The sequence below is a fragment of the Palaemon carinicauda genome, chromosome 19 (genome assembly GCF_036898095.1).
Source record: "Palaemon carinicauda isolate YSFRI2023 chromosome 19, ASM3689809v2, whole genome shotgun sequence".
NCBI classification, from domain to species: Eukaryota; Metazoa; Arthropoda; class Malacostraca; order Decapoda; family Palaemonidae; genus Palaemon; species Palaemon carinicauda.
This window is the reverse complement of record NC_090743.1, coordinates 108,200,616-108,218,115: the sequence shown is the minus strand read 5'-3', so window position 1 is coordinate 108,218,115 and position 17,500 is coordinate 108,200,616. Positions and strand designations below refer to the sequence as shown.

Sequence of the window (17,500 nt, the reverse complement as noted above, 5' to 3'; positions counted from 1 at the left end):
ATTAATAGGTGGGCTGAGCTTCCCTCATGTGGCACATGTCATTACCATCTATCTTGTTAATTGTTAACTATTCGATGGATATTCCAGCGCTGCTGAAGATATATCCCTATTTTAAAGGAATCTGGTTTGTGTAGCTAGGAAAAATAAAAATTACTTTATAAATGTTATATTTTTATAGAAAGTTACTAAGCATTATTACACCAAACATTATACTGAAATACTATTTTTTATATAACATGGCTTAGTTTTTAAATCTACATTTCTTGGAACAGGAAGCAGACAGTGTGTTGAGCACAACACTGTTCAAGGGGGAAGACCAGTTATATAGTATTTGGGTTAATTATCCACCCCACCCTTTGCAAGAACAAGAACCACATGGAGATCGCAAGTGGATTAAAGCTTTCCCCATTCTTACGGTATGTATTTGCTCTGAAATTTGTATAATTGTGGTTTTTCAAAATCTCAAATTTTGGAAGGAATTCTTTTGTTTATTTGTTATATTCACAATGAAAATAATTGTTATATTTAGATGTACTTGTTCTTTATTACAGAAACTATCCAAGTTTGAGGATACTATAGGTGTAAACTTTAATCATATCCGTCTACTAGCACGTGCCTTCACCGATCGTAGCATTGGCTTTAATAATCTCACTCTAGGCTCAAACCAACGTCTAGAGTTCCTTGGTGATACAGTTCTTCAGTTGGTAGCATCTGAATATCTTTACAAACATTTTCCAGAACATCATGAGGGCCACCTTTCAGTAAGTTGTGTTTCCTTTATCTTAACTTTAGTTTCTTTTGCTTTACTGAACTGTTTTCACTGTTGAGGCCCTCAGGCTTGTGCATGTAATAGTAAGTACTGTATATTTCTATGTATAAGACAGCCTCTCAGTCCTAAAAATTCACCCTTAAAAATTGGGAGTTTTCTTATACCATTCTAAAAATCAGACCAATTCTGAGTGATATTTATTAATAGGCTAGCCTCAGCCGTAATGCAATAACCAGTGACAGTACATGAAAATATTCACATTATAAAATACACTGATAATAAAATCATTTTATTTTATACATTATGGGCATATCTTCATAATAAATAACCTCTATTTGAGGAAAAATTCCATACTAATGAATTGATGGTAGCCCAGCTGAGAAAGTGTAAACAGAGTTATGGTTGGGCTCACAGAAATATGACAAATTCGGAGGTAATTTGTATTTTTTCTAACAATACAAACCTTAGCTATTTATAGGGGCTATTACTTTTGCGAAGCTGAAAGGACGAGCCACTAAAAATTAGCAAGGGTTACACCTTGCAGATAGTGGGCAGTGAACTTAGTTTGGCGTTTCCAGACGCCTACTTGCAAAACCTGCCTCACAGAGTAGCTCTTCTTGAAGGCCAGAGACATGGCTATGCCTCTGACATCGTTGGCTCTGGGACGATGTAAGCACATCATCCCAGAGGGGATCGGGATTCAGAACAAGGTCAGTGACCTGCAAATCGATACAGAGATTGTGTTTTTCGTGATCCTCCTCTTGTTTCTGCATGTGCTGACTATCAGTGAGCGGGGTCTGGGCCAAGCTGCTGCCGATCTCTTGAGTTTGCGCATCAAACATCCTACTGGGTACAGTAACAGATGATTGGGTCGACAGTTACAGAGCGGAGATTCGTTATCTGGAAGGAATCGAATCTAGGATTCGAAACCTGGATTCTGAGTCTTGGCAACAAGCTCAGGAACGAAGCTTAAGCTTACATCTACCCATCCTCTTGAATGGGTGATGTCAAACAAAAGACCATGAAGTTCGCTAACTTGTTTGGCCGAGGCCAAGGCGAGTAGGAACACCGTCTTCCAGATTAGAAGGCAAACTGTTGCCTGTCGTAATGGTTCATAGTGGGATCCTTCGACGGACCAAAGAACTTGAACCACGTGCCATGAGGGGTCTCACTTCTGACTGAGGATAGGTAAGTTCACAACTACGAATGAGGATGGAAGTTCTAAAGAAGAGGAAATGCTCACTCCTTTCAGTTGAAACCGAAAGATGTATTTCCTCCCTCAATAGACGAGAAATTCCGCTATTGCTGGAATAGTGAATGGATTAGACCCCTTCCGTGGCACCAACCACAAAAGACATTCCACCTCGCCTGGTAGAATGAAGTTGATAACTTTTACAACTGTCCAGGTATCCCCTTTGTGACTTGTTGCGAAAAACCTCTCAGAGATGTGGGATAGTCTCCAGGCGTAGCAAAGCTACTGCCTTGTGGAAATGTCGACGTGTGGTTGTCCGAGTAGATTGCGTCTCTTAGGGGCTCCGTCAGGAGCAGCAGAAGGTCCGGGAACTATTCTGTGTGATGCCATAGAAGAGCTATAAGGGTCATTGAAAGATTGACCATTGTTCTGGTCTTGTTGAATACTCTTCTCATCAGACTGAACTGTGGGAATGGTACCAGTCCCTGCATGAGCTCCACATTGGCACAAGGAGGTAGTGTAAACGATACCCTATTGGCCTACAATATGGTGCTGGAAATCGATCCAGTTAGGACCGTACAATATGGTGCTGGAAATCGATCCAGTTAGGACCGTTTACAGGCAGCTATGGCTGTCACATTAGGTTTATGATTGCTAACAGCCTCCTAAGGTACTGGTCAATGCATGTATTAGCACGAGTTAGTAAACTAAACTACCCTATTGGACTACCGTATACAGTACTGCTATAGATCGGTCGGGGTAGTACCTTTTATTTGCAACTGATGAAACAGCGCTGGCTGTAATACCTAGCTCACTATCAGTAATCACCCCAGATGGTGCTGGTTGGGGCGAGAGTTCCACAAGGAATAGAGCACTCGCAAAGATAAGGAACAATTTTACATAAGATTAGTACAAGATGATGCTAATGTTCAATCCGAGTAGGAGTATTCATTTGCTCCTAGTGCATAGCTTCTGTACCGTGGGTCTTCCACTGTCTTGGGGTAGAGTTCTCTTGCATGAGAGTATAGTTGGGCACACTATTCGATATCTTGCTTCTCTTCCTCTTTTTGAAGTTTTTATAGTTGTATGTATGAAAGATTATTTTAATGTTACTGTTGTTAAAATATTTTAATTGTTCACTTCTCTTATAATTTATTTATTTTGTTTTCTTTCCTCACTCGTGTATTTTTCCCTGTTGAAGACCTTAGGCTTGTAGCATCCGCCTTTACCAACTAGGGCTATAGCTTAGCTAATAGGGCTATAGCTTAGCTAATAATAATAATAATAATAATAATAATAATAATAATAATAATAATAATATCTGTAACACCAACTCTCACTCTTGACTGGCCCCAAAGGTTCCAGTTAGCAGGAGAGTACCATTAATCCCTTCCAGAGGAGGAGAGCTATTACTATAAGTTCCAAGGAATTTTAGTGAAAGACCTTCCCACATGACTATTTTTGTCTTCTTCTCGAGGAAGAAATATTCTGATGGGGGTGATTAAAGGAAGGAGAAGAGATTGATAGTGGAGGAAGAGACAAGGGTGAATTCCTTTCCCCTTACCAACCATTCTACCTTGCTGCTACAAAGGTGTCATGGTCTGGGCAACCAATAACAAATGCAGTTCCTCTGAAAAGGAAACTAGAAGACCAGATGAATAATTTTCACTGTTGTGGGTGCAAGTATGGGCGAGATACTGTTCAAATTGGGAAGCTACCACAAAACAATTTACGCTCTAGTTATCCTCTCCCTGTTTGGAAGAGCTAAAACAACACAAATTGGCGTGGGAGGCCTTTAGGTGCACTTCTGCTTACTGCACAATGAGTGCTCACAAAAAATTTGCAAATGAATGTAAGATAATATCCAAGAATTGATAGAGCCGCCCACTGGTACATCTGTACCAAGTGTGGCAAATGACAAAAATGGTTATTCTGCCATAGGAGGGTAGGCTGGACATCACTCTTAAACCTATCTTTACCAATTACAACCTCGTTGATAATTCAATGGTCTTAACAGTATCCCTATTTTAATGAACAAAAGGTTTGGGTACAGGAACAAATTAATTTGTATATTCTCAAGCTTTTAAAGAACCAATTCATTTATATATATAGTCAATCCTTCTAAAATATTAACTTTACTTTCAAAACCCTAAATGTTTTTATGATTGGAGGAACCAAGTGGAAAGCTGTGATGTATGACCATTGAATAGTAAATATGAGCAGCATGGGTTTGTGAAAATAATGTATTTATCAAGAAGAATTAATTGCTAAGTGTTTTAGTGCTGCTTATTTGATAAGCTAGCCATAAGACAGCTTTGTGTTATGACCCTTCAAGCATCTTTTATTTTTAGATATCTAAAATTGCCTGTAAGACCTTTAATTGAACCTCTAACCCTATTAACATTTTAATTTCTTTAATTAGTTTGTAGATTTAACAATTAGGTCTGTCACTTTTTCAATAGGAGAGCATTTATTTATTGACTGTATTTTAATCACATGTTTTCTTGTCCTCCCTTGTATTTCAATCACATGTTTTCTTGTTGCCTTGTTAAAGTTTTCTATACAGAGACCAAAACCTTATGCAGCATATTTAGAGGCTTAAAATTCTCTCAACTCTTTCTTTCAGCTACTTCGCTCTTCACTAGTCAATAATCGAACTCAAGCAGTTGTTTGTGATGATTTAGGGATGACTACCTACGCTATGTACTCTCATTTGAAAACTGAACTGAAGACCAAGGATCGTGCCGACTTGCTGGAAGCATTTCTCGGTGCCTTGTATATCGATAGGGTAAGTGGTGATGTGCTGTGGATTTTGATAAACCATTGAGTTAATGTCTTAAAATTTTGTAAAATGAATGTACAGTATTCACAGTTTGGTTAATATCTTATTATGGATCATTTGCATTTGAAGAAAGTTAATTTAATTGATTTTTACATTTTAATATTACAATATCTGAGAAGAAACAATTTACATGTAACTTCCATGTACAGGGTAGTTATAAAATTAAATTCCCTATAATTTGGTTACCAGTCCACTGGACTATTCATCTTTTCCATATATTTTGCACTTTACATTTAGCATTTTATCTCAAGCAGATGAACAGTTCAAATACAGATAGTTGATGACTTAAGACCGAGATAGGTGTTGCTCAGCTGGTCATAAGTAGCCTGTTTGTTCAGCTAATTTTTTTTTGGAGACTTGTTTTAGACTTTAACATACAAAAATAGAAAAAAGTAGATTACAGTAGTACAGTATATATTTGATTGCATGTACCATATTCAATTGCCACTTGTTTGAGAAGACTAATCCCTCTACTATTGTGGGATGTTATGTTCCACAACGATAAGTGAGAATCCACAGTACAAAATATTTTATTTGTATAAATATTTTTATTCCTATGCAGATACAAACTTTAGAGTCATTTATATGGTTACTCCAGTCTCGTTTTCTCTATGACCAGGCAATCAAAGAAAATTGGTGTGATTGCATCATACTTAGTTGCTAGTCAACAACTGCATGTGTAGAACGCCTGCAAATTTCTCCACCACACTCCTGCTCGCAAAGTAAAGAGGATGGACCTCGCTTCCTGTCTACAATCAGAAATCCGCACCACCCTCGATATTTTATAGTGCTTAGTGCTTGTGTGTCTTATACTCACTGTCACAAGTCAAAGTTTGTGTTCATGTCCCGGCCGTGATGGATGTTCCTATGATACTTTCATGAGCCGAGTAGATGTTAATATGCACCGGGTTTGTCCTTCTTGCTGTGGTAAAAGATGTTCAGTGGAATCACCGTGCAAATACTGTAGGGAGTAGGCTTCCTCCCAGTGGGAGAGATGTCGCTTGTCGCAAAAAACTATCTAAAAGATTGTTCTCCTGCTTTGTCTTCTGCCAGCAGTAGGAAGAAATAAAAATCAGCTCTGGTGAACGTTATCTCCCAACCAGGTTCTACGTGTCAGGAACCCACTGAGGCTCCAGTCACGGAATACGATGGCCATCCTAATTTTGCAAATGTTTTATCACCCAAGGTTGATACTGTAATGTACAATATGAGCTTAAACCAGTTCTTGTAGCGGATCCTCTGGCTTTGGCCGCTGTGCTCACTGTGCCAGATCTAGTATCAGTACCATCAGTCCCTGATTACCCAGTTATGTAAGAGGGAGAGAACCTTACATGTCAAATTACACAGACAGGATCTTTCCGCTCTTAGAAGTACAGTATCTCCTATCAGAGCCTTGAAAGTATCTCTGCGCTCCCATCGAAACCTAAAAGTAGAACCTGACATTCCCCCTGTTCTGAAGCAACCTTGTAGAAAGACCCTTATTACCAGTTTCCAGCTCTTATAAATGAGCAAGGCTTGCCTCGTACGCCCAAAGGTCCTCTGCCATGATCTAATCTGAAGAGTTCCCAGGATCTATCACAATACATGTTATCCCTTTATTACAAGGGTGGTCAGAGTTTAACAAAACCTACTTTAATTTCCAGAATTTTATCTTTCAACAATTCAGCTGCGCAGAACGTGTAGAGTAACAAGTCTGAACGTGCCGCTGTGTCCAAGCGCGATGGCGTCACTTTATGCGTTGCCATCCCTATGCGTGAGGCAACTCCTCAGCAGATTGAGCAGGCCAACAAGTACAAACAGGCTGTCACTCACAAGTATGACATCACGAAATGCACCACCATCTTAACATGCAAGAGTATTCCTCTGCAACATAATTATGCTAACGCACAACATGTTCCTGCCAGAACCTCACAAGATCAACATACCCCAGAAGACGTGGTAAATTGACTCCCCATTATTTCAAAAGTTTCCCCGATGTTTTATGAACATCCGGCTAGGATATGCGAGGACAAAGCCTTGTATACGCTAATAGCAAACCCATTAATTTTCATGATCAGCCACACTACCTCTTGGCCTAATGTTCATAATGCTTCACAGGTCACTCGTTCTCCGGAATGACACCTTGTTTCAGATAATTCTTTGCAGGTAGGAAGGACGGATAAGGGGCAAGGAGCTTTTCCCTCTTCCAATGAGTCACACCTCAATCCGACACTTTTATCGACTTTCGTTAGATGTCGTAGATTAGACACACGCTGTAGGCACCCTATGTGGCCACATGCAGTACAGATTGATTGATTGATTGAAAGTTTTCTGGCATCCTGACATCTAAGGTCATTGACGCCGATACCATTTACTGTATTTGAAAATTAAAAGAGAATTCGATTAAAACCATAAAAATTAAGAAGTCATTAAAATAGTTAAATAGTTTTCAGAAGACCTGCTTCTGAAATAAATCTAAAAATTCCGCTCGCATAGTAAGACACATCATGTCCAAGAATCTTGGCAAGGATAAACCTGCCATCCTCACCTTGAGCCTCAAACAGATATCTATTTCTTAAGTTAGTAAAATTAGGGCATTCGGTCAACAAATGCCTCACTGTTAAAGGTACTAAGCAGTCCTCGCAATACGGTTGGTGTTGGCCCTTCAGCAGAAACTCGTGTGTCAACCGTGTGTTGTGTCAACCGTGTGTGACCAATACGGAGACGACAAAGAGTCGTCTCCCATTTTCGGGGAATCATGTTATACCTCCAAGGTGATATGATATTTGTTACTTCCCTCATTTTATTGCCGTCTTGACTGTCCCAGTGCTGTTGCCATTTATCACAAACCAATTTCTTGATGTAAGGTAGGAGATCGTTACATGGAATGGGATACCTCCTTGGTAACAACTCGGATGCCGCATTCTTCGCCAGTAAATCTGCCTTCTCATTCCCAGACACACCTACATGTGCTGGAACCCAACAAAATCGAACAGTTATACCTTTCCGTCCAATAATAAAAAGCCATTCTAAAATCTTTAAAACTAGAGGGTTACTAGAATTAAAAACTTCTAAAGCTTGAAGAACACTCCTTGCATCACTAAAAACTGTAAAATTACCCTCCTTTTCCAAAGCTATTTTCTCAATAGCGGTTAATATGCCATACAGTTCGGCAGTAAATATGGAAGCTGTTAGAGGAAGTGCACCTCTACAATTAAAATCATTACTATGTACTCCAAATCCAACGCCAGCATCAGATTTGGAGCCATCAGTATATATAAAAGTCGATCCCCTATGTTCTTCGACATGTTCCATAAAAAGAGACCTGGATTCTAAGTCAGTCATATTCTTCTTAACTCCAATTAAGTATTTACAAAATGATATGTCAGGTAATTTCCATGGAGGTGTTGATGATACCTTGAATGGAAGTACCTTATTTCTAATTACAGTATATCCAGACTATTTAAAAATCGTTTCACCCGAAAGCCATAAGGTTGAGGAGATTTTGGGTGCAACTCAAAGTATGATGCGTGTCTTACAAGGCTTGCAGTCTGAAAGGCTAGAGAGCTAGGGAGTCTTTGCAATCTAAACCAATACCGAAGAATGGAAGACATTCGGTAAAGGTCTAGAGGTAACTCTCCAGCATCAACAAGGAGACTTGGGATAGGCGAGGTTTTAAAAGCTCCAGTAGATAATCTAATACCTGCATGATGTATCGAGTCTAATATTTTTAACCGGCTTGGGGTGGCTGAAGAATATACCTCACAACCATAACTAATTTTGGAAAAAATCAAGGCCTTGTATAATTTTAAAATAGTATTGCGGTCTGCCCCCCATGATGTATGGGACAATACTTTTAAGATATTCAGAGCTTCAACACATTTAGCTTTTAGCGCTTTTAGGTGAGAAACCCATGTAAGTCTACAGTCAAATATCAAACCTAAAAATTTGGTTTCCGATACACATGGTATCCGTTGACTTTAATGTATATATCCGGGTCTGGATGTACTCCCCGGATACGACAAAAATGGACAATGGTAGTTTTACTTGTCGAGAACTTAAATCCATTCATGTCAGCCCACTGGATAATTTTATCAATAGAGAGTTGGATTTTTCTCTCAACCATTGCCATTCTAGTGCCAGAAAATGATATTGAGAGATCATCCACAAATAATGTTGAGAGAACATCCTGGGGAATGGCTGAGGATATCCCATTAATTGCTAGTGCAAAAAGGGTTACACTCAGCACACTACCCTGAGGAACTCCTTCTTCCTGGCACTTACTCTCTGATAGAGTTTCCCCCACTCTCACTTGAAAAACTCTACGTGAAAGAAATGCCTGAATAAATAGTGGCAGCTCTCCTCTCAATCCCAATTCATGAATGGTTTTAAGAATACCATATCTCCATGTGGTATCATATGCCTTTTCAAGGTCAAAAAATACTGTAACATGGTGCTGTTTGGAAGCAAAGGCTTCACAAATAGATGACTCAAGTTGTATCAACACATCAGTCGTTGAGTGCATTTTTCGGAATCCACATTGAATCGGTGATAAAATACCTTTCTTTTCAAGGTACCATATCAGCCTTGCATTGACCATCTTCTCCATGATTTTACATAAACAAGATGTCAATGCAATAGGACGATAGTTTGCTGCTAAAAACTTGTCTTTACCGGGTTTTAAAAAGGCTAAAATAATGGCTAGTTCCCAAACACTTGGGTAGCTATGATCATGCCATATTCTATTAATAATGCTTAAAATAAATAGCTTTGTATTAAAATGTACATGTTTAATCATTGCATATGGAATTCCATCGGGTCCAGGGGCTGTATCGTTGCAATGAGCAAGTGCGGAATCAAATTCTCTTTCAGTGAAAGGAGAATTATACGACTCTTCCCTTCTTGTTGCAAAATTTAAAATTTTCTTTTCTTCAGTGCTCCTATACTGGTGACCAGGGGCTCCTTCACACTTGCTGGATACATTTGAAAAATGATTAGCCAGGGCATTGCTAACTTCATTTGCTTCAGTTACATACTGGCCATTCACCTTCAACACTGGTGGTGGGTTGGGGGTGAATTTGCCAGCTATCTTTTTTACTTTCCTCCACACAGAAGATGGTGGTGTTCTACTGTTAATAGAGGAAACAAAAGACATCCATGACTGGCGCCTTGCTTCTTTCATGGCACGACGGAACTGTGCTCTACATTTCTTGTACATTATTAAATTCTCATCAGTTCTGCGTCTACGCAATCGTGTTAGAGATCTTCTTGTGGCTCTGTGGAGTGCAGTTAGTTCTGAAGACCACCACGGGACTGGTCGTCGTTTGAATAACCCTGTTGTTTTGGGAATTGAATTGACTCCTGCTGTATGAAGAGTTCCATTCAGTAGGTCTATGGCATCATCAACACTTTCAAACTGTTCTGCTCTCCCTTCGATTTCACTTAGCTCAGAAAATTTAACCCAGTCTGCCTTGTCTAGATTCCAACGTGGCGATCTTTGCAAAGGCGGACCCTTGTTGGTGTTTATAATGATTGGTGCATGATCACTAGTATGCCAATCATCTAATGTCCTCCAATCAAAATCAAGAAGGCAGTTAGAGCTTGCAATTGAAAGGTCAATGCATGACAAAGTACCTGTCTGAACATGGAAGTGTGTGGGCTCTCCTGTATTAAGGAGTCCCACATCCTCATTCTCCACAATTGATGAGATAATATTGCCCCTTTTGTTGGCCAAAACATCACCCCATAAAGGATGTCTACCATTCATATCTCCCAGTAAGAGAAAAGGTTGAGGGAGTTGTTGAATGACCTCTGCTAAATCATCATATAAAATATTATCATTTGGAGGTAAGTACAGAGAGCATATTGTATATTTTCTCCCTATATCAATTTGTACAACAACTGCCTGCAGGGTTGTACGTATAGACATGGGTATTTGGGGAACATCTCGACGAATGTACATGAGACTTCCGCCATGGCTCCCTGCTTGTTGATTATATGGTGTTCTATAGCTAACATACTCTCGAGGACTAGGAGTGTTAGAATCAAGCATACTTTCCTGTAGACATACAATTATGGGGGAATGCTCATGAATTAGGAGCTTAAGTTCTTCATATTTCGCCCTCAAACCCTGACAGTTCCATTGCAAAATGGAGGAGAAAACTATGGATTATTTCTGGAAGACATCTTGGATGAGGTCTTCCCATTAGCAGTTTTTAATGTAACATTATTACCAGTAGGTTTCTTCAGAGGTGGTCTTGTTATGTTGGGTTTAACGTTGGTGATTTTCTTTGTATTCTTTTTATCTATTTGTTGAGGTGGATGGTGGACCTCAACTTGAATTTCTGATTTATTCAGTCCATCTTCTGGTTCATTAGAAACATCAACAGACAAAACATCAAATTTATTTGATGTCATAACCTTAACGTTTCTAATGGAGGGTGGAGAGAGAGATGGAGGTCTCTCTCTTTTGCGATTAATAGATGGTGGGATTCGAGGTTTTTGCACCTTTCCCACAACAGGTGCATCAGGTAAGTTAGTCTTAAGTGGAACCTCCATCAGATCAGGCAAGGACATGGCCTGAGAGAGGTTTGTATTACTTTTTGTAATGGCGGCTGAAGGCTGTACAGCAATGGGCAATGACCTAGTGTTAATACACCGTGGTAAAGCCTCAGGAGGTGATAAGGTTACCTCGTTATTTGACATTTTGTCAGATAGTATACTTTTTTTGGAGCTATTGGCAGTGCTAGGTTGGTTTGATTTTAATGCCTTAGCATATGTATTTGATTTATTTAATAATCTTTTGGCATGGGTCACACTTATGTGTTCTAAGTTTGATTTGTTGAGGGCAGCTTCCTCCAACTTATATAGCTCGCAAATCTTGTCTGTGGATTTGTGATTCGAGCTGCAATTTAAACACCTGGCTCCAAGTGCACACTCTCCATGGTAAGATTTAGAGCAAATACCACACATCTTCTCATTTTTGCAAACTTTGGACGGGTGCCCAAATTTAAAACAATTAAAGCATTGCAATGGCTTCTGCTTGAAGGGTCTTACTTTAATCCTTTCGTTCTCGATAATAATATGAAAAGGTACATCAGCATCCTGGAACGTAAGGATTATCATTGATGTACCTGGGACTTTATGAACTTTCCAAACATTTAATGGACACATGGCCAGTATCTCCTCCTCTGTAAAATCATATAGGTCTCTGTTAAAAACTACGCCCCTTCCGTAGCTAAAATTTAGGTGTGGTTTGACATCTAACTTAATGTCATCATTATTTATTTTCATATTGGACAATATTACCGACTGTGTACTGGATTTGGCATGGATAAGAAAACTATTTTTTCCGAAACGAGATATATCGCCTGGTGCAATAGTTCCTACTTTTTTCTGAATCAATTTGCATATTTTAAAATAATTCCCTGTAACCCCCTTTGATTCAGCTATAAGCCACATCGGTGGTTTTGGATTTCTCTGGGAGGGCATGACTAAATCTGCGCCTTTTTCCAACCAATCGGCAGGCCTGTACACATCTAAATCTTTTGGTACCTTATCGCAGAGAGCAGCCGCGACATTCAAGTTATTAATTTTAATATTATTCAAATTACTTATTGCACTAAATGCTTCGTCATAACTACTATAAGATATCCATGAATCCCAAGTTTCAGCTTCAAGTTTCATCCTTATTTCTTTTATGCATCCATAGCATTCAAATGCTTTACATAGATCATCATAATTTGTTTCTATTGAAATTTGTGTAACATGGAGGATTCGAAGTTTCCTCGTGTTACCCAAATTACTCGATTTAGAAATATCAGTAGAATGGTCCTTTCCCGTTCCGAGGTCATCAACAGAGCTATCCCTTATCACATTAGCAGAGGTCGTCAACAGTGCCGGGGGAGAGTCAGCGTATCCAGGGGATGGGGGTTCGTTCCTTAAAGAATCCATTATAGTAAAGAGAGGGAAAAGAGTTAGTTTGATGTACCTGCTCGAGAATGTTAGGCCATCACGCGTCGGAAAGGAAATTTGCACTCTCTACTATCGGCACAATGAGAGTATACTTCCCAGATGGTCCACTCCATACCCTACCTGAAGGACAGCATCAAAACAGATATAGAGGCACAGGTGTAAGCTGAACCCGCCTGTTAGGACTGAGACCAAGAAATTATGGAATCATCCTCCCCATATCTATAATGACGGGCTTCCGGCCAAAAGCCGAGAGTCCTACCCCAAGCATTGGATCCCCCTGGATTCCGAAGACCCAACACTTGAGAATAGTTCCGCCAAAAAGGTCCAAACCATCTTCGGGATGGCTGAAATCATCCAATACTCTCATATATAGCTTTGAATGCAAACACCTCCCAACCGTGATACCTCCTCCCACTCATCAAAGCAGGCAGCAATAAAGGATGTATGAACATCCCCGCCGGGGCTACAATGGATGTGAAAACATCCAAGCCATAGGAGATAAGAAAAAAAAAATAAATATATGTGTACATAATATATACACACATATAATGAGGGATATTTTTCTCAAAGAGTTTGGAAAGCAAGACTAAAGAAAGTTTGTGAAATTAGGATAAGGTCGAAGTAGTATTGAGAAAAAGAAAAAGGTAAAAGAGAGAAATTTAGATTCGAACTGGGGGAGCAATTTCCCCAAGTTCGAGAGCCCTCTTGCCCGTCACCAAGTTTCAGCACGGGAATTAAATGCCGTGCTGAAGCTTAATGACTTCATCAAGGCATTCTCTCATTAAGAGGGATGCAGTACAGATAATTCTCTTTCTCCTCTTGAATCTAGCTCTGAGAGACTCCAACTCTTTTGCCTCACACTGTTGTTAGAAGCAAATGCTCTTGTAATGGGAGTGAGCTGGCATCGTCCCATTCCTTCTCCACCTCCTATTCCTGTCACAGTATGAATGACATAAGGGAAAGGAAGGACATTCGATGAAAGAGTCAAGAACCAAGTGACTGTCAAAAGACAGAACAGCCAATTATGCCAAAAGTGGAACAACCGGACAATGACATTTATTATTAATGACTCTATGCTGTGTGTGAGCACCAGCTCTGCTGATGTAATCCCCCTCGAGGTCCCAATGTCAGGCTCAGAAGCATCACATTATATAATTAAAGTTATGAGCCTCATCCGTTGTTTAGATGGACTGGATGAGCCTCTCACGTGCAAACCAATAACATACCGTACGCTATTGACTACCATCCCACAATCTTAAAGCCCCAGACACAGGTTCGTTGTGGCAATTTCTAACCAGACTAGAGATAATTTAGACTTACCTAATACCCAAGTCTCAGCATCACAAAATTCACTTAGGGCCAGTAGGTCCTCAAAACTACCACCATTACCCCTGTCATGTCTGGCACATTTCAGAGCCCACTCCCTATTGACGGTGATGTTTCTAATCTGGTTCCATCGGTACCAGTCTATAAATTCTCCAGCCTCCCCTCTATTGTTTCTAGTCCTGAATGGCAAACATGGAGGTAGAAGCCAGGTTTTGAATCCAAGCCTGTTCATGGCTAGACCACTGGTCTGGAGAAGTTTCCCGCTTTGCTGCGACAGAAAACTTGAGAAAAGAACACCCCCTTAGGCAATTTGAGGAATTATCTCCATTTGGGGCTAAAGCCATAGAATTCCTTATGCATCAAAACATTTACCTATGGGGTAACTGTATCGTAAAGAGGCGTGATGCTGTCTTAGCCAAATGCTCTAGACAGCTGTCTCCCAGGAATGCATTAGCCCTGTTGGACGATTGTATCCGCAAGTTTCGTGAATATCCTTGGGGCTATGTTTAGCCCAAAGGGCGTGGCTATGAAGGCATACTTCCTCTTCTGTAGCATGAATCCAAGGTAGGAGGAGAGGGGGCAGGTGACTGATAGGTGCCAGTAAGCATCTGCCAGGTCTATTGAGACTGTACGCAACTTTTGGTAGAAGGGTTCTTATTACCTTTTTGTTCAAGAGTTTAGAGGTATATTCTTCCAATAAGGGGGTGGAGTGTTGGAAGAATTGAGGAAAAGGGGGTGGAATTTTTTCCATTTCCAACCGAGTCCATTCTTGATTAGGCTGTGGGCCCAGGGATCGAAGGTCCAACGATCCTGAAAGTGGAGGAGTCTCCCACCTACCTGGAGCCTCTTATTGCCGAGATGTTCCTGAGGATCTATTTCCGTGACCGCGTCCTCCTCTACCCCTCGAAACCGGGTTTCTTGAGGAACCTCTTTTGAGCCTCTACCTTTGTGGGGGCGAAAGGTAGTTGTGTGCCTCTCAAAGCCTAGATTAAACGCAGGTGGCTGAGCTACCATTTGGGGCACTGTGGCCATGGTCACGGTTGGAAATTGTGCAGGTCTGCATGGTTTCTTTGTCTTCCTGTTTTTAGGTTGGGGGACTAGCATTTGAAGATGATTTCCTCTAGGAAGAAGACATGCCCCACTTCTGGAGAAGGTTCCTGTTCTCCGTGGTGGCTTTGGCGATGACCTGAACCACATCTTGTGGAAAGAGGTTCTTTCCCCAGATACATGAAGTGATCAGCTTCCTGGGTTAGTGTTTGACCGTTGCTGCGGCAAACACATGCTCTCTACAGGCCCTCCTGAACCTGACGAAGGCATACAAGTCCTTCACAAGGGTACGGTACCCATGCAAGACTTGGCTAAGACCATGTACATGTCTGGGGCATTGGTAAGGCCTGAAGAGACAAAGAAGCGGCTATTCTCTTTTTTGTCTCCTGTTCCCTTCTCAAAAGATGCTCAGGCAGTTTTGGAAGGTTCTCATCGAACTGCTGACCTACTATCTCCGGATCCAGTTTAGAGACGGAGAAGGTTAGATGAACCTCGTTCCACTTCTCGCAGGTAGGCATGGCTAGAGATAATGGTCTGCATTCTTCTAGCACTGGGCATGGTTTGCCCGTATCGACTGCTCTCGTGACACAGTCGAGAGCTTTCACCGAGAAGGAGAAGGCTCTGGCGGAAGGAGCAATGAAGGTAGAATGCCTCTAGCTCAATGCTGAGACTTTGGAGTTAGTGTATCCGGCTCCCTTTAGGGTCTTGGACAGAATAGCCTGTGCCTTGTCATGCTCGAAGACGATGACTTCCTTCGGTTCCGTCTCCTCACGGGACGCTGGTTCATCCCGCAGTCTCACGTAACAGTCTGGGTATGCCGAAAAGCTAGGCCAGAATTGAAGATCTTCAAGGGGTTTGGCCCCCAACTTCTCTGAGATATAGAGCTTCCCATTCGTCATGGGCATATGGTCCGTGTACCTCCAGGGGTTGGTTTCGGAGCAGTCAGGTAAATCAGAAACTCTAAGAGGCTTAGTAAAGCCTCTGGAAATGCCAGGGCGTTTCACTTCTCTTACCTCTTTCTTTGTCTCTTTGAGATCTTGCTTAATCTCCTGCTGTTCCTTGCGGTACACTGCCATCATCTGCTGAATCGACTCTATGAGCGCTTCGCTCCTGCCAATCAGCGGATCCGGATAGGGAGTTGGGGGTGAAGAGGTTGATGGCACAGGTTGATATGCCGTCACGGAAAACTGAGGGTCCTCGGTTACCGTCGACACGGATCCATCTTCCTCCGTAGGTAGAACCACATCTTCTTCAGGGTCTTCTTGTAGAAGGTCCTTTTCGGTGTCAGTAGACACCTCCGACATCCGTTCCTGATGGATGTCCATGCCTTCCAGTGGCTTATTATTATCTGCATCCACTGTCAGTTGGATGAAGGGAGGCTTGACCTGTATTTGGGGTACAACCGTGCTGGATTGGGCCTTAGGGAACAGAAGGCACCTAAGGCTTCATTAGGTAGGTAAGGTCCCGGAGAGTTCTTCTGGAACCCTCTTACCCACCTTTAAAGAGTTTCTCTTGCTGTATCCCTTGACTCTGTAGTGTCAGGGATATCTTCTCCAAATCCCTCGGTCATCAGGGCCGAGCCGATGGAGCAACCCTTTGGGTCCCAATACTTCAGGGATCCAGATACGATGCAGCAGGGGGCATGAGACCTGCACATCGTATGCCCACACAAGTCTTTACTCTTGTGGTTGCAGAACACAACTGCACACTTCACCGTTGGCTCCTCCTGTAAGGAAAGAAAAGGTGAAATGAGTATAGGGTTATTTATATCATCGATATAAATGCATATATTTAAAAATAGTATTGCTTACTATTATATTTAATAGCTTAGGATAGTAAGCTGGAAAGGAAATAGGAAAGACATATCTGTGTTTCCTCTCCAGGCAATTGCTGTGACCTCCATCAATATTAATATTTTAATTTCCCTATGAGGGAAAATACAGAGTGGCATAACTCCCGTACGTAGAGCTGGAGTCAGTGAATATTTACACTAACTCCTCCACTTGTAGAATATTAATACTGAATTGGTGATTTATAAGTCCCGTTGATCCAAGGATTCATCAGGATGTTGAAGGAATACTTCACCTCAACATTTTATTCGGTCCCAACAATAGACTTTGAAAGGATACACAGAGTATGTTAGAATTACTTGTACTGCTGTATCATTGTATACTGTAGTTTTCTAACTGCTGTATTATTATACTGCAGAAGTACTGGCTACTGTATTGTCATATACTGTAGTTTTACCGGTATACTACTAGGGTTAGGCTAGTGCCTGGCGGCACTAACTGATAGCGAGAGAGAAAGAATGGAAAGGAGGATTCCGTATTACAGTATAGTTTAGTACAATAATTGGAAGTGTAGGGGGGCT

General features: G+C 41.1%; 1 protein-coding gene across 1 annotated transcript in view; it reads left to right on the top strand.

Annotated features, from left to right (window-relative positions):
* The window catches only part of LOC137658711 (ribonuclease 3-like), a 222,031-nt gene that overhangs the window by 112,395 nt on the left and 92,136 nt on the right, over positions 1–17,500 (top strand). The window contains exons 17-19 of the mRNA XM_068393707.1: positions 273–416; positions 552–761; positions 4,588–4,749. Coding sequence (XP_068249808.1) covers positions 273–416; positions 552–761; positions 4,588–4,749 — 516 coding nt within the window. The remainder of the gene's footprint in view (positions 1–272; positions 417–551; positions 762–4,587; positions 4,750–17,500) is intronic.